The following is a 14,901-nucleotide window of genomic DNA, read 5'->3' as shown; positions in this document are numbered from 1 at the left end:
TTGAGCCTTGCCAAGCAACTACGACATGACCACAGGCTGGGCATGTGTGACACGACCAGGAAATGTGTGCAGCCATAAATCACACACTAAATATATTGTCTGTGAAACTAACAACATTACGCTTGAATTGGAAATTGGAATTCAAAAACAAAAACAGAAAATCAAGCAAGGGTTGGTTTCCCGTCCCTTTGATTCAGGTTCTTCTTAGAGTGGTTCCATGTACTTAACATGAAGAAGTGGGAATGAAAATGACTTGTAAGGAGTGTTGTGTTCTTCTCCAAAGTGTTCTTGAGAGCCAAAATGAGACAAAGTACTAATGAAAGAGCAGCACATTTAACAGGATGTTAGTGGTGGAAACTGCACAGGTTTAAACCAAGGCCACAAGACTAAATAGCACCAATAAGGATTAAAAATAAAGTTAAGTAAAAGCCAGGGAAAGTATTGCATCAAATAGACATTGTGTTGAGTGTCCAGATACGCTCCAGCTGATGAGTATGTACTGGTGCTGTCAGCAAGCTTGTTTTCAACTATTTGAAATAGTTTACAGAAATCGTTTTGATGTGATTGAATGATAGGAATTTGTTTGGAATAGCTTTGACCTCAGTTGAAGAAGGAACGTCGTGTATGCGTGCGCTTTGATGAAAATAGACTGAGATGAGATGGCGAGCATGCAGGAGACAAATCAATAAAAACACAAGTTGAAAGAGGAAAAAAGTTAGTGCCGCGTGCCAAAGAGCTACTCACTCTCATTCCTGGGTTGATTACATTTAAAGTGAAAACATATGAAACTATCTTCCCATGGACCTGTTTATGTGAATGTGCGTGTGCGTGTGTGTGTGCGCATCCCTGCTGGGATAGGAAGGACTATGGAAAATGGGTGGATGGAATAGAAATTTCCACCTGGATTTATTGAGGTGCAAATGTTCAAATTAATACTTCTGGTGATCAACTTGTCTGTGCGGAGGAACTGGCAATAAAAAATAAACCAAACACAAACATAGTTGCTATGTTAGGCACTTTTATTAATTATAGTCTTAATGACTCACAAACACAAATATTTGTATTATCTGCTTTACATAGTCTTGGTTGAAGCTTGAGGGACTAAAAGTCTATCCTAAAGATCTGAAGAAATCAGGCCAAAGTATAAAAACAGAGTTTAAGAGGGTTAGGCTCACAGGAAAAGACAGGAGTGCTTCAAATAACACATTTTTAGGAGGTTGACTAACCATATCTTAATGGATTTTGTTTGATTCTATTTGAAAATCATCCTATACGGTAAGTAACATCTGAGTTGTGCCTTTCTACTTCCAGACCTGCTGAACGTTGCAACTGTCACACTTTAGTAGAGTCATTAAAATAGTACAAAGCATTGAAAAAGTCAGTGAAAAGGCACAAGAGACTCGCTCAATCATGAAAAACAAAAAACACTACACCCTCAGGGGACACACGCGGCCGCTTCGGGGGAGGAAGGCGCTGCAGCCGTTGTCCTGGGGAGCTGCCGGAGTTTTCAATTTCCATTTTCTTATGGACAACTTTTCAATGTTTCTTATATAAGCAGCTCCCAAAGACGAAAGTGTGTCCACCTCCCACACACAGAAGTTAACATTTTATTAACTTGGCCTGCCAAGTCTGACCGCTAGAGGGCACTCAGGTTTCAACAAGGAGATAATCAGCCCAGGGATGAGAATGGCGAGTGTAAAAAAAACACTGAAAAGTAGCCAGGGGTCTGTGGGGGCCAACCGGGGGTCGGGGGGGGGGGGGGGGGTATGATGCTGTCGGCGGGCGGGTGAGTCGCCGAGGTTAACGTTGCCCGGCCAGCTGACCCTCGCCCTCCCCATATATATATAAAAAAAAAAAATCTCAATGGATTTACACGATTGACGAAAATGATACTTTCGACGGAAAAATCCCGGAAATCCGCGGATCCGCGGAAAATTCTCATCCCTGGCAGCCACCGCAATAACTACACAGCAAAAGAATCCATTTCTCATACACACACTCACACACATACACACACACACACACGCGCACACACACACAAACCGACGTGACTCAAATCTAACATTATCCACAACAACGAACCACTATAATTGCCAGATGATACCCTCTACAATATTGGTAGTAAAAGTAAAATTATTAAAGTAAAATAATAAGTAAAAGTCCAATTGACTGACAAACAATGGTCAAGATAACAATGGGCAGGGCCAACAATCCCAAATCTGTTCAACATTTCAATGGCACCGATATTGTCCAGCAGTAGAAACTCATAGAGAAGCAATTGCTTGTTTTTACCACAACAAAAACGACTGGAAGAGACTGCAATCATGATTATCAAATACCCCAAGTTAGCCTAGCTTCCATTTTTTCTACTGTTAGTTTCTAATTTCTAGAAGCCCCCTTGGCACATGTCAGCCTTGGTACTAAAACGGTATCTGGATTTGGCGCTGAGACTTGAGATTTTCGGTCGTGATATTGTTGTACTGGTTATCTCCTGAATAACACAATATGTAAGCACACCCTTTTGCCCTCTGATGAAATCACAATCAGGTTTACTTGGAAGCCAATGTGCCAATAGCTATACTTGACATGAAATGGGATTCAATAACAGTCCATTTGAAGAGCTATCATCTGTGTGACATAATGCAGTGTGAAGCATGGCGGTGTCGTGGAAGTGTGAGAATGTTGAATTTGAGTCTGCGGGCGGGAGCATAACATTACACTGAAGAAAGCTTTAACACACAAACTCCTGTCTCATGCGGATGATCTGTAGCAAGGCAGCTTGGACGTCCTCGTCCATGTGGCCCTACAAAGATAGAAAATACACTTACACAAGAATGTCTACATTGTGTAATCATTAATTGTGAATTTGAACCATTGGCTTTATGCAATGTATTTTTTATTTTTCTCTTTTTTTTTTGGGTAGAAAGGGTGTAAGAACTATTGTTTTCCCGTTACCACTCCTTTCCCCAACATCTTGCATTACAAACTTGAACATATCCCATCCTCAAACATGGACAAACAACCAAGAATCCAACAGTTTTCACCGGTCATGGAAAAATGCATTTAGAACTAAATGGAAAATAGTTCTGCCAGAATAGAAAATCAGGGTAAGAAGCTATGTATCAGATTACGATTTGAGTTGCATCATTAGGCTTGTTGTGCATGCGACATATTTTACATATGACTTATTTGTGTGTTACACAAGATAATCTTTCAAGGGGAAATTCAAGCTGCTCTGCTGTATATTTGTTTTGCACAGAGAACAGAGAACCAGGTTACACATGCAGGCATGCAAGGAGTGTGAGCTGTGCAAACCTCACTTTTAGGAAATGATACTAACCACAATGTTGTATGACAAATAGATAAATAAATAGGCACATAAATAAATAAATAAATAAATAAATAGGCACATAAATAAATACATAGGCATATAAATAAATAAAATAAATAAATGCCATTTGTTTGAATGCTGGTTTGTCTATATGCCCGCTGCAATTGACTGGCAATGAGACCGGGGTGTAATCTGCCTGCCTCCAGTCTGATAGTATCGGCTGCAACTAACCCATGACCCCAACTAGGCAATTTTGACTAAAAGCATTTTCTACATTTATATAATGTATTCAATGTTTAACGAAGTATATTTTTATTTCGTGACAACTAACCTGCGCTGCACTGAGGAGGTGTGTTCGATAAATGGAAACCACCTCTCGGTGTTGTCTCTCAGCATCCTAAATGAACAGAGACAAAACACAAGATTAGTACTGCCTCAACGGCTACATCACCCAATATTAACTTCAGCCAAACATTTGTTAGATAAGCATTGGCTGCCAATGTAGAGTATTTTTTACTGACAAATAAATATGTTCAAATATACTTGCTAATTTGCTTAAACGCACTTGGAGCTAATTTCTACAAGCATAGCATTTTTCCCGTAATGCTATGGGGTATTGACTTGTGCACGCGTGAGTTGAAAATCTATTTTGTTTTAAGCATTTGTCCTACATTATACCAATATGTTTAAAAATTAAGTAAGTAAAAGTGTTTATTTGAAATGTAATTTACTAAGGATCCAGTGCATGATTTTCGGGCAGCATTTTTTTTTTCCCATAATGCAACGGGCAATTTAGTTCCACATGCGCATGCCCAACCACAATATGGGGGAATGCAGAGTGAGAATCAAGCAATGCAGCCATTTTTGAACATATTGGCATAATGTAGCCCAAGTGCTTAAAACATAATAGCTTTTCTACTTGCATATACACAAGTCAATTCCGTATGACTTTACGAGAAAAAATGCTACGTTTGTAGCATTTAGCTCCAAGTGCATTCGAACAAGTACGTCTGAACGCATGTCAAAAAATGTTAGCAATGATGTACATGAGTTACTATCTATCAATGAGTCAAATACATGCCATGTCTTGTGTGTTTTGCTCATTGACTCACAGCCAGCTGTTGCTGTAGGTTCTTGATCTGGGCTTGGAGGGTGTCGATGAGCTGCATTTGCCTTTTGTTAGGGGCGTTGCTCGTGTAGGCCAGCTGGGACAAACCATTCAGTGCTTGCTTCAGCCGCTCCACGTCCATCAGCAACTCTGTGATCTGAGCCAAGCAGAAGCGTGAAGACAATGGATTCATTACACAACCACCCAACAGAAGGACAAAACATATGCAAGTCAATTTAAAAGATGGACGAAATAACGCGCTCTGATCCTTGATTCAACTGTTACCTTCTTGTCTTTGGCTTCGGTCAGCTGAGATGATGTCTGAATCCTTCTCTGAAGATCGCCAATGGTGCTGAGTGACTCATCATATCGTTCTTTCAGCTCCCTAATTTCTCGTTCAATGGCCTGTCCCTTCTCACGAACAGCATCCAACTCCCTCTTGGCCTTGCTTTCGCCCTCCCTTGCTTGAGTTGCCTCCCGGTGGACCGCTTTACATTCTTCTGTTAAACTCAACAGCTTGTTGGTCAAGTTGGTAGCTTCCTCCTCCAAATGCTGTTTCTCTTTCTTCATTTGGGTCATATGTTCTTCTTTGAAGCGAAGCTCTTCGAGAGCTTGAGTGGCTTGAAGAAGTTCAGATTGTAGGGCTGAAACGTCCTCGCCCCTCTGGCCGCTGTTCTCCTCCTCTTCTCGGAGCGCTATTCGAAGCGTCGAGACTTCAGTCGCCAGGGCTTCATTGGCCTTGCTGTGCTCCTGCAACAGAGAAGCCTGTTCTCTGTGGAGTTCCTGAATTTCCTTCTGCAGAGCGCAAACCTTCTGGGCCTCCAGCTGCTGAGCCTCTCGTGCTTTCTTGCAACCGGCTTGGGCATGCTGCATGGCGTCATGAAGGGCCTTCAGCTCAGTGTCATAGGTTGCGATCCGTGTTAGCTCCGATTTGAGACGGTCCTGAAGATTCTGGATTTGAGTGTTGCACAGGGCGTTCTGGTCTTCAAGCTCAGCCTTTTGACGATTTACCTCATTGTGCTTTTCTTCCAGACTGGTTAACTTGAGAGACACTGCCTCGTAGCGACCCTTGAACTCTACCTCGTATCCCTTGCGCTTCTCATCGGTGACAAGAGCAGTGTCAAGTTTTTGTTGAACAGATTCAATCTCAACTTTCAGTTTGTCTTTCTCCAGTTTGTTATTCTCTCTTTCAGACTTCTCTCTGTTGTACTTCTCCTCCATTTCCAACAGTTTGGCCTTCAACTCCTTGATTTGGGTGTTGTACGAGTTTTCTTTGTCCTCAACGGCTGCCAGTGGGACAAACTTGGACTGAATAGCCTCCATGAGAGTGTCGAGTTCTTTCTTTTGAGCTTGCAATTCTTCCGTCAGCTTCACATTGTCCTCCTGGGCCAGCACGTGTGTGTCTGACAGTTGGCTTGCTCTATTCTCTGCCAGTACAACAGCATCACCCAGCTTTTCTGTGATATTCCTGTGATCTTTCACGCTCACGTAGTCGGTTTTCATCTCTAACAGAACCTTTTCCAACTTTTCCTGTAACTTGGCGTTTCCTTCTTTCACATTCTTTAATTCCTCTCTACATTCTTTCCCTGCGGACTCCAAACTTAAATTCTCAGCCTTGACACTCTCGAGAGTAGCGGTTAGTTCTATCCTCAGTTGCTCATGCTGTCGTCTCGGCACATAGTCTCCCTCTAGGCTCTGTTTCAAAGTCCGGCTCTGTGCTGTCAGCTGTTCACACTGCTTGTCTCTGTCGTCGCAGCTCGTCTGTAATCGTTCAAATTTTCTCATCAGTTCGGCATTGTGAGTCTTCAGGGCTTCTATTTCACTCTCCCGTTTCTCATTGGTACTTTGCAGATTGTTAATATTCTCCTGGAGCATCAAGCTCTCGGTGTGAAGCAGTTGGACTTGGGCCTCTGCTTTGCCAAAACGTTCACTGGCTTCCACAAGTTTGTCCTCCAGCTCCTCCACAGCGGATGCCATCCTCATGCGAGCTTCATCGTGTTCCTTCATGGGGATGAAGTCCACCTCAAGCCTGCAATTCAGCTCCTCCAGCTTCTCTTGCAGTATCTCCCGCTCTTCCTCACTCTCCTCCATCTCGTGAATAAGTGCCTGGCTTTTTGCCGTTACATCATGTAGCTTTCTCTTCAGCGAGATATTCTGCTCTTCCAGGGCAGCCTGAATCCTTTGTTGCTCCTCAGTGGGCACCGCCCCTGCTCCCCCCTGGGTCGGATGATCCAACTTCCGATGGAGCTCCGCCACCTCCTCGAGGACACGATCATAGTCGTCTCTCAGCTCAGCAAGCTGTCGTTCCTTTTCATCTACTGCATTGGTCAGTAGGTTTTTCATGTTGTCAAATTTCTCGGCCGGCACCATGTTGCTCTGCTTGGATTGAGCTCCCTTCAACTGGGTCTCCATGGTGAGGACAGTTTCTGAAAGTTCATCTCTCTCTGCAGTCACAACTTCGAGCTGTTCGTTTAACCGTTCGGCTTCAGTTGCCAGCTGGCTTTCACTGTTCTTGTACTCTTCCAATGCCTTCTCACTCTGTATAAGACGATTCCGAACACGACCCACTTCAGCCGAAGCGCCTTCATACTTGGTTTTGACATCCTGAAGCTGAGCACGAAGCTCTTCTGTGGCCTGGCCTCCCAAGTGTTCCTTCACTGCAACCACATGGGCCTGCAGTTGCTTAACCTTGCATTCCGAATCAAGCATCCTCTTCTGGACATCCCCCAAGGCATCCTCGAGTTCTTTGACTTGCTGGTCACCTTGTCTCTTGATGAGATCGGTGTTCTGAACGAGTTCTTGGTACTCTCGATTTTTTCGGCTCAGAGCCGCGTGAAGTCGCATCCTTTCCTCCTCGGTTGTTTGCTGTTTCCTTTTTAGCATCTCAAGCTCATGTCGGAGAAGATCGCGCTCACCAGAAAGACCTTTCTCTAGTGGTCTACACAGTGAACGTGACGTTGCTGGTATCTGGAGTTTCTGCTAGGAGAATTGAAAGATGCATGTGAGACAAACTGACAACCCACATATGTATCAATTGTAAGTAACTTAGTTTACCTGATCCAAATCCAGGCTATAAGCTTGCTTGACCAAAATGTTCTCTTTTCCTGAAGGACAGTCCAAAAATTAATTAACACAATTTCAAGCAAGTTAATATCAACTAGAATTGCAATTTCGGAAGAAATTGCGTGTGAAGGCGAAGGCAGATGTTAATTTACAAACGTTAAGCGTTAAAAATGATGAGCGGGAAGAATAGAAAGGGAAAATAAATTATTGTGAAATGAATGGTAAAATGTTACAAATACATGTTACAAAAAGGTACAAATGATAAGGGTTAAAAATGAAATGTTACAAATGTTACAAAAAAGGTACAAATGATAAGGGGGAAGAATAAAGAGTAAAATAAGTTATGACGCCCAAAGTGGGAATCGAACCCACTACAGGAAACCGGCGCAGGTTGACATTGCCATTGTGTTTCCAACTGAGCTAATCAGGTTCCTACCTCAATGATGGTTGAATTTGGTTAATGTAATGAATGTGTTTGTTGAATGCGAATGCGTAATCAAAGTGGTGGAAATTTCTTAATGTAATGAATGTTGAATGCGAATGACAAAAGTTACAAATGATAACCGTTGAAAATGATAACCGGGAAGGATAAAGAGTAAAATAAATAATGACGCCCAATGTGGGAATCGAACTGACGCGGGTTTTGATACCACTCGGGAAAGATGCTCGTGTACTGGAATCACTTGTGTTTCCCACGAGCTAATTGAGTCCCTTTCTTTTAGTGGTTGAATTTGGTTAATGTAATGAATGTGTTTGTTGAATGCGAATACGTAATCAAAGTGGTGGAAATTGCTTAATGTAATGAATGTTGAATGCGAATGTTAGTTACAAATGATAAGCGTTGAAAATGATAAGCGGGAAGAATAAAGAGTAAAATAATTAATGACGCCCAATGTGGGAATCGAACCCACTACAGGAAACTGGCTCGGGTTGACATTGCCATTAAGAATGAATGGGGAAATAAATGCACAAATTTGCTAATTACTTAAAAACGGTAAATGTTATGAAGGGGAAAAAAGGTGGCAAGGTTGCCATGAATTTTTGGAACGTGTGAAAGTTTGAACGAGGTGAATTGGTTGAAGCATGTGGGAGTAGTTGGATGTCAAAAAAGTGGGAGGAATAAGTTGTTTAATAATAACTAGAATTGCAATTTCGGAAGAAATTGCGTGTGAAGGCGAAGGCAGATGTTAAGTTACAAACGTTAAGCGTTAAAAATGATGAGCGGGAAGAATACAAAGGGAAAATAGATAATTGTGAAATAAATGGGAAAATGTTACAAATACATGTTACAAAAAGGTACAAATGATAAGCGTTAAAAATGAAACGTTACAAATGTTACAAAAAAGGTACAAATGATAAGCGTTGAAAATCATAAGGGGGAAGAATAAAGAGTAAAATAATTTATGACTCCCAATGTGGGAATCGAACCCACTACAGGAAACTGGCTCGGGTTGACATTTCCATTGTGTTTCCGACTGAGCTAATGAGGATCCTTCCTTCTTGCTGGTTGAATTTGGTTAATGTAATGAATGTGTTTGTTGAATGCGAATGCGTAATCAAAGTGGTGGAAATTGCTTAATGTAATGAATGTTGAATGCGAATGACAAAAGTTACAAATGATAACCGTTGAAAATGATAACCGGGAAGGATAAAGAGTAAAATAAATAATGACGCCCAATGTGGGAATCGAACTGACGCGGGTTTTGATACCACTCGGGAATGATGCTCGTGTACTGGAATCACTTGTGTTTCCCACGAGCTAATTGAGTCCCTTACTATGTCGTGGTTGCAATTGGTTAATGTAATGAATGTGTTTGTTGAATGCGAATACGTAAGCAAAGTGGTGGAAATTGCTTAATGTAATGAATGTTGAATGCGAATGTTAGTTACAAATGATAAGCGTTGAAAATGATAAGCGGGAAGAATAAAGAGTAAAATAATTAATGACGCCCAATGTGGGAATCGAACCCACTACAGGAAACTGGCTCGGGTTGACATTGCCATTAAGAATGAATGGGGAAATAAAAGGCACAAATTTGCTAATTACTTAAAAACGGTAAATGTTATGAACGCGAAAAATACTGGCAAGCGTGCCATGAATTTTTGGAACGTGTGAAAGGTTGAACGAGGTGAATCGGTTGAAGCATATGGGAGTAGTTAGATGTCAAAAAAGTGGGAGGAATAAGTTGTTTAATAATAAAGTACAATATCAATGTGTGAAGGCCTTCGCCTTCACACAATAAAGTAGAATATCAATGTGTGAAGGCCTTCGCCTTCACACAATTACGTGATGTAGATTTCACGTGTTTTTGTTTGTCTAGCTTTATTTTCATGAAAGACGAGTAAGTCAAACCTTTGATCACTGACTGTCCAGAGTAATCCCCCTGCAAAAACAATACATTTGGAGTAAGTGAACAACACTTATATACTATATAAAAAAAACATCACACAATAAAAGAACAACTGAGGGAAATGCACTCCAACAGTTTCCTATCAAGAAATATCAAATGATCTGTATACATTCACAGACCATGGTGCTTTTGAGCTGGACCTTGACAGTCTCCAAGCCTCGTGACCCTTCTGGTTCGTTGGCATTAAGTAACGCCTTTAATTGCTCCTTCTGATACAATGAAAAAAAAACAAAAAAAGAACAAATAAGTTTAACAAAAACAAATCTTAATTGTCCTTTTAGAAGCCTGTGCTTTTCAAACAATTCTCAAAGGGAGAACAAAATTAGGATTACATCATACTTCATTATGGTCATCTCGGTGCTTTAATGGGTACTATTAGATGTTCTGCACTGGTTTTTAAGGGACACTGGTCGAATAGACATTTACAAAGAATTGATGTCATTTTTGGTTTTGCTGGTTTGCAATCGCCCCGTTGGTGGCAGGTTTCCATAATGCATAGTACGAACAATCGCTGTAGCCGCTGGCTCGATTCCGATGATGCGTCACTGGATTGTTCCTCAATCGAAGGAGGATAGTCCTATTTGTTTTGCGTTGGTCCACAGTGCTTGTGTCAAACACGTGAGGCCTCTACCCACATTCTCGAGTCACGTATTCGATGAACATAGGAGCATGCAGGACAGTTGTTAAGAAAATATATTTTAAACTATCAATGTGCATGAAAAAACTCTTCACAAAAAAAAATATATATCAGCCTCAACAACCATGAAAATGGAAATTTTTATTTGACATCGTACCTCTTTGTGAGTGTCTTCTACTGTCTTCTTTTCCTATAAATACAAGGAGAATTAGACAGAGCCAATGAAGGGCTGCTCTATTAAAACTGTAATTGTCTTACTACCACAGCAAGATATGATGAAAACATTGCCACAAAACAATCTTATTTCCTGATTGAAGCCTGGAAACTGCGGCTCTGTTTCTTCACACAAAATAAATATAGATGAAATGTTAAGGATATTCAGATTCTGGTTGAAAGTAAAGGATGAACTTTACTTTACTCTCTAAACTTTTGAACAGAAGCGCAATCCAGGTTCAGAAAAAAAAAAAAAAAAAAAAAGAAAAAACTGCACATGTAGCTAAAGCCAAAATGTGGCAGGGTTTTTACTTTTTGGACTGGATTTGACGGCTCTGCTTCTGAATGCATATCTAACAGATTGTTTCTGTACTTTTTGTGCATCCTGATGTTCTGTAACAAGGACACATAAGACCCAAAGCAAACTAGCAAAATTAGTATCCTTAGCTGCCAAGTGCTTATTGCGGTTAAAAGAAAAGGATTTCCAAATTGTTCGATTGCATTTTTGTATCACTCAACAGTACAACTTCAGTGAGGTTGAACTTAGTACTGTACATTAATTTATCCACACACTTTATTTTTGTTTTTCTGTGTCTGTCCTATGCAAGCAATGTGTCCATGTTACGACAAGCATTTACCTGTGTGAGCTGTTGTTGTAACAGGTTGACCTTATCAAACAAGGCCCTCTGCTCCAATTGTGACTTCCTGAGACTTTCCTGCAGGGACTCATTCAGCCTCTCCAGGTCCTGATATATAAAACCAGTAATAGAAATCGCTCACAACAACTTAAACCAAATCAAATATCAGTGGCTCAAAATTTAAAGAAAAACGACAAGAGTGACATCAGATACAACATATTGATTGGCTGCAGAATGAAGCAACATGAAAAAAGATTGTGCTTACGTGTATAATATGATCCTTTTTGTTAGCCTCCATGGTGTCTGTCACTGACTGCTGAGGAAAGAACAGTTATGATTATTACTATTTTTAAAACAGCAACATTCCTGTAACAATCGACACTCAAGCAGCATAAATGCGCACCAAGTCAGCTTGAAATTGAAAGTAGTTGGAGACTATTGCATGTGATCATAATAGGAATACTTGTAGTCTGCAAGCAAAAAAAGCCTTGAAGAGCTTTTGAAATGTCTGAGTGCTCTCTGTTAGGTCCCTATCACCAGCAATGTTCCCTCGAATTTTGCACGCGACTGGTAAACTACATAATTATAATGTTCCTACAAAAAATTCAAATATATAAAAATAGAGTTTATCGTTGGTTAGAGATTTGTATGACTCATCAAATGAGACAGAGTTTATGAGAATAAATTCAATGCCACTTCTTTTATTTCCTGAATTGGCCCAAATTAACTTAATCAAAGTAATCGTATATTTTTTTATTATCAAAATATATAATGTGAAAGTTGACAAGTATCGCTTTTCAATAACAACATGAGTATGAAAAAAGATTAAAAAGATAAACTACATTACAGCTCTGGACTGAGCCAGTCAAATGGCGCGTTCAGAAATTCATTTAGATAATTTGTACGGGGTGAATATGAAAAAGCAATCGCCAATACAACTCAGGTTTGAATTTTTTTGAATGCACTTTAATCTGTGCACTGAGAGAGTGAGAATAGTGTGCGATTTTTGCATGCATGCATCTTTGAGAGAACATTGACTATGGGTAAAATGTGTTTGTTTTTTAACGCCACATTACCTGTCTCCTCCATTGTTCTACTTTTGCTGCCTCTCTTCCTGTAGGGTGAAATAAATTTCAGAATTACTTTCTGTTAAGCCAAAAGGAAAAACATTGCAACCGTGAAACATTAAAACATACCACTGTTATGACATCACATTACATTTTTCAACATTGGTATGACTGTCCAGAAGAGAAACAAGGTGACTCTTACTCACATGACAACTTTTATCTTGCATTAATATGAACGATTTCAATAGTAAACCCCAAACTTCCCAATTACTATTTACTGTCTTCATATACAAAGCTATTTAGACCACTGTTTTAGTGAGAAAGTCTCTTTTATGCCCAGGACCTAATGTTAAGGCCAAGTAACCAAAATGAATGAATGTTTGAATCAGAAAATCATTTTTAGAGATTAAATTTGATTATAGATCACATTAATGTTGGGGTAAGAAAAAAAAAAAAAAAATCGCAAAAACCAACAACATTTGAACAGGGGTGTTTGTTTTCACATCGTTATGTCTTGATGGACATCGATGCTGTGCTTCTGCAGAGCTCCAATGACTCACACATTCTCACCTTTGTTGGCTCTCTCGAGGTAGCCTTTGACCAAAGTAACAAGCTCTGGATTCTTGCTGAGGCGAGCGTAGTGGAACGCATCATGACCCAAGCTATCCACGTCCTTCACATCAGCACCACTCTTCAACAACACCTCCACTGCGTCTTTGCAGCTATACTCACAACCCAGAATGAGTGCTGTTCTAAAGTTGACGAGTGGGGGGGGGGAAAAAAGGGCTTCAGCAACAACTAACTCAATATGACAAGCAATTTAATTACAAAATATGCATAAATATTAATTAACCTAACCATTTTGCTCGTCATAATTTGAAATTCTTTTGGCACAAAAAATGACTAGAAAATACGAGCAACATTTTAGCAATATTTTACTACGTCAGTAAAAGAAAAAGTGTCTATTCATGCAAGCAACATTGATTCCTACTTTTTTTGTTTGTCTCGCATAGCGATATCAGCCCCTCGTTCGACAAGGAGTTGACAGATGCGTGGATGACACATTTGGGTTGCAAGCACCAGAGGAGTCCTGCCATCCTAAAGAGATGAATGACAGACATGCCATATTTACACATGCACGCCCAGGAAGTGTTCCATTAATGTGTAGCAACAACAGTCTTTCACTTTGAAACACAAATGTTCATCAATCTGAGTGTGGTATTTCAAGAGACAAGTTACGTGCATTTGAAGATAGAATTAAGATTTCTGTATGTTCTTAATATTATACAGTTTTTGTATTCCATAGGTATGTTCGATCTAATTCATATTATAAAGAATATTTTGTTATGTCAGCCAGAAAGAATTGTAAATATTCTTTAACTGACGGACCGGACCGACCAACCAACTAGTAGGTAGCTCATTTGGACTTGGTCATTTCATAAGTAGTGTGGGCGGCCCTGCTGTTAGGTGTCAAATGATGTTTGGATTCTTACAAAATCACTGGCATTGACAGAAGCGCCACTGTCGCAGAGAAGTTTCACACTGGATGAGCAGCCTGCCATGACTGTGGAGAGAACAAAATAACCATCCAGTCAGTCAACTCAAAACGACTAACACATACTGTACATCAATTGCTATTAGCTCAAACGTTCAACAAATATACATTCCTTATAATGATGATTCCTTACCTTTGCTAAGTTACGATTGTGATACGTTTTGTTCTGAACAACTCATTATTATCAACTAGAATTGAATATTCTTACCAGCATCATGCAGAGCTGTTCTTCCTTGAAGGTCCACATTCCCAACTGGACAGTTATGCTATAAGAGTAAAACACAAGCTTACAAGAGCTGATAACAAATTACCACAGTAATATTTCATCTTGCACTTCAAAACTATGGTCAAGTGACATTAATGACCATCTTGTACAGGTTCACAGAGTAAAATTGAAATTTTCCTTTGATGAAAGTGAATTTAGGATATTATTGATAAACTCTCAAGAGGAAATTCATTTGACACTTTCACAGAGAACCCCAATTCATGCACGCAGAGTTGTCAGACTGAAAGGCCATGCAAATAGGGCAGCAACTCTTGAGGTGGCTGGGTCAGTGCCTTGCTCAAGAGCACGTACCACAGTGGTCAGGAAGCAGACTAGCATCTCTTCAACAACTATTGGCCTTTTTATTTTACTGTGGCAGAATGAATGAGAGCCATGAACCCACCATTCCAAAATCTTTTTTTCAACTAATGAACAATCACCAACAACATGCGATTTTGCGATGGGATGTTTTAACACTGAGAGAAGAACTACGTAAAACATGCAAATGTCAAATAAATGGAAATGATTGCCACCATCTTACGAAAAAGAATGAATACTGATATATATTCAAATTTACCAACTCAGTGTGAAATTGCAGCCTGTTTATTTAGTG

At 40.1% G+C, this 14,901-nt stretch overlaps 1 protein-coding gene across 2 annotated transcripts in view; it reads right to left on the bottom strand.

Annotated features, from left to right (window-relative positions):
* Nucleotides 1–1,001: 1,001 nt before the first annotated feature.
* uacab (uveal autoantigen with coiled-coil domains and ankyrin repeats b) overlaps nt 1,002–14,901 on the bottom strand; it is a 32,561-nt gene continuing 18,661 nt past the window's right edge. Inside the window, exons 5-19 of one of the 2 annotated variants that reach the window (XM_061275767.1) lie at nt 14,232–14,289; nt 13,962–14,032; nt 13,460–13,566; nt 13,039–13,220; nt 12,478–12,515; nt 11,667–11,717; nt 11,402–11,509; nt 10,708–10,740; nt 10,033–10,122; nt 9,856–9,886; nt 7,494–7,543; nt 4,725–7,418; nt 4,444–4,596; nt 3,663–3,728; nt 1,002–2,803 (exon numbers count right to left, since the gene is read on the bottom strand). In XM_061275767.1, the coding sequence (XP_061131751.1) occupies nt 2,732–2,803; nt 3,663–3,728; nt 4,444–4,596; nt 4,725–7,418; nt 7,494–7,543; nt 9,856–9,886; nt 10,033–10,122; nt 10,708–10,740; nt 11,402–11,509; nt 11,667–11,717; nt 12,478–12,515; nt 13,039–13,220; nt 13,460–13,566; nt 13,962–14,032; nt 14,232–14,289 (3,804 nt within the window). In that variant the 3' untranslated portion in view covers nt 1,002–2,731. The remainder of the gene's footprint in view (nt 2,804–3,662; nt 3,729–4,443; nt 4,597–4,724; nt 7,419–7,493; nt 7,544–9,855; nt 9,887–10,032; nt 10,123–10,707; nt 10,741–11,401; nt 11,510–11,666; nt 11,718–12,477; nt 12,516–13,038; nt 13,221–13,459; nt 13,567–13,961; nt 14,033–14,231; nt 14,290–14,901) is intronic. The other variant, XM_061275768.1, reaches the window with a different exon arrangement.

The sequence above is a fragment of the Syngnathus typhle genome, linkage group LG4, assembly GCF_033458585.1.
Source record: "Syngnathus typhle isolate RoL2023-S1 ecotype Sweden linkage group LG4, RoL_Styp_1.0, whole genome shotgun sequence".
Classification (NCBI taxonomy): Eukaryota; Metazoa; Chordata; class Actinopteri; order Syngnathiformes; family Syngnathidae; genus Syngnathus; species Syngnathus typhle.
Note: the sequence above shows the minus strand (reverse complement) of the source record. Positions and strands in the feature narration are given on the sequence as shown.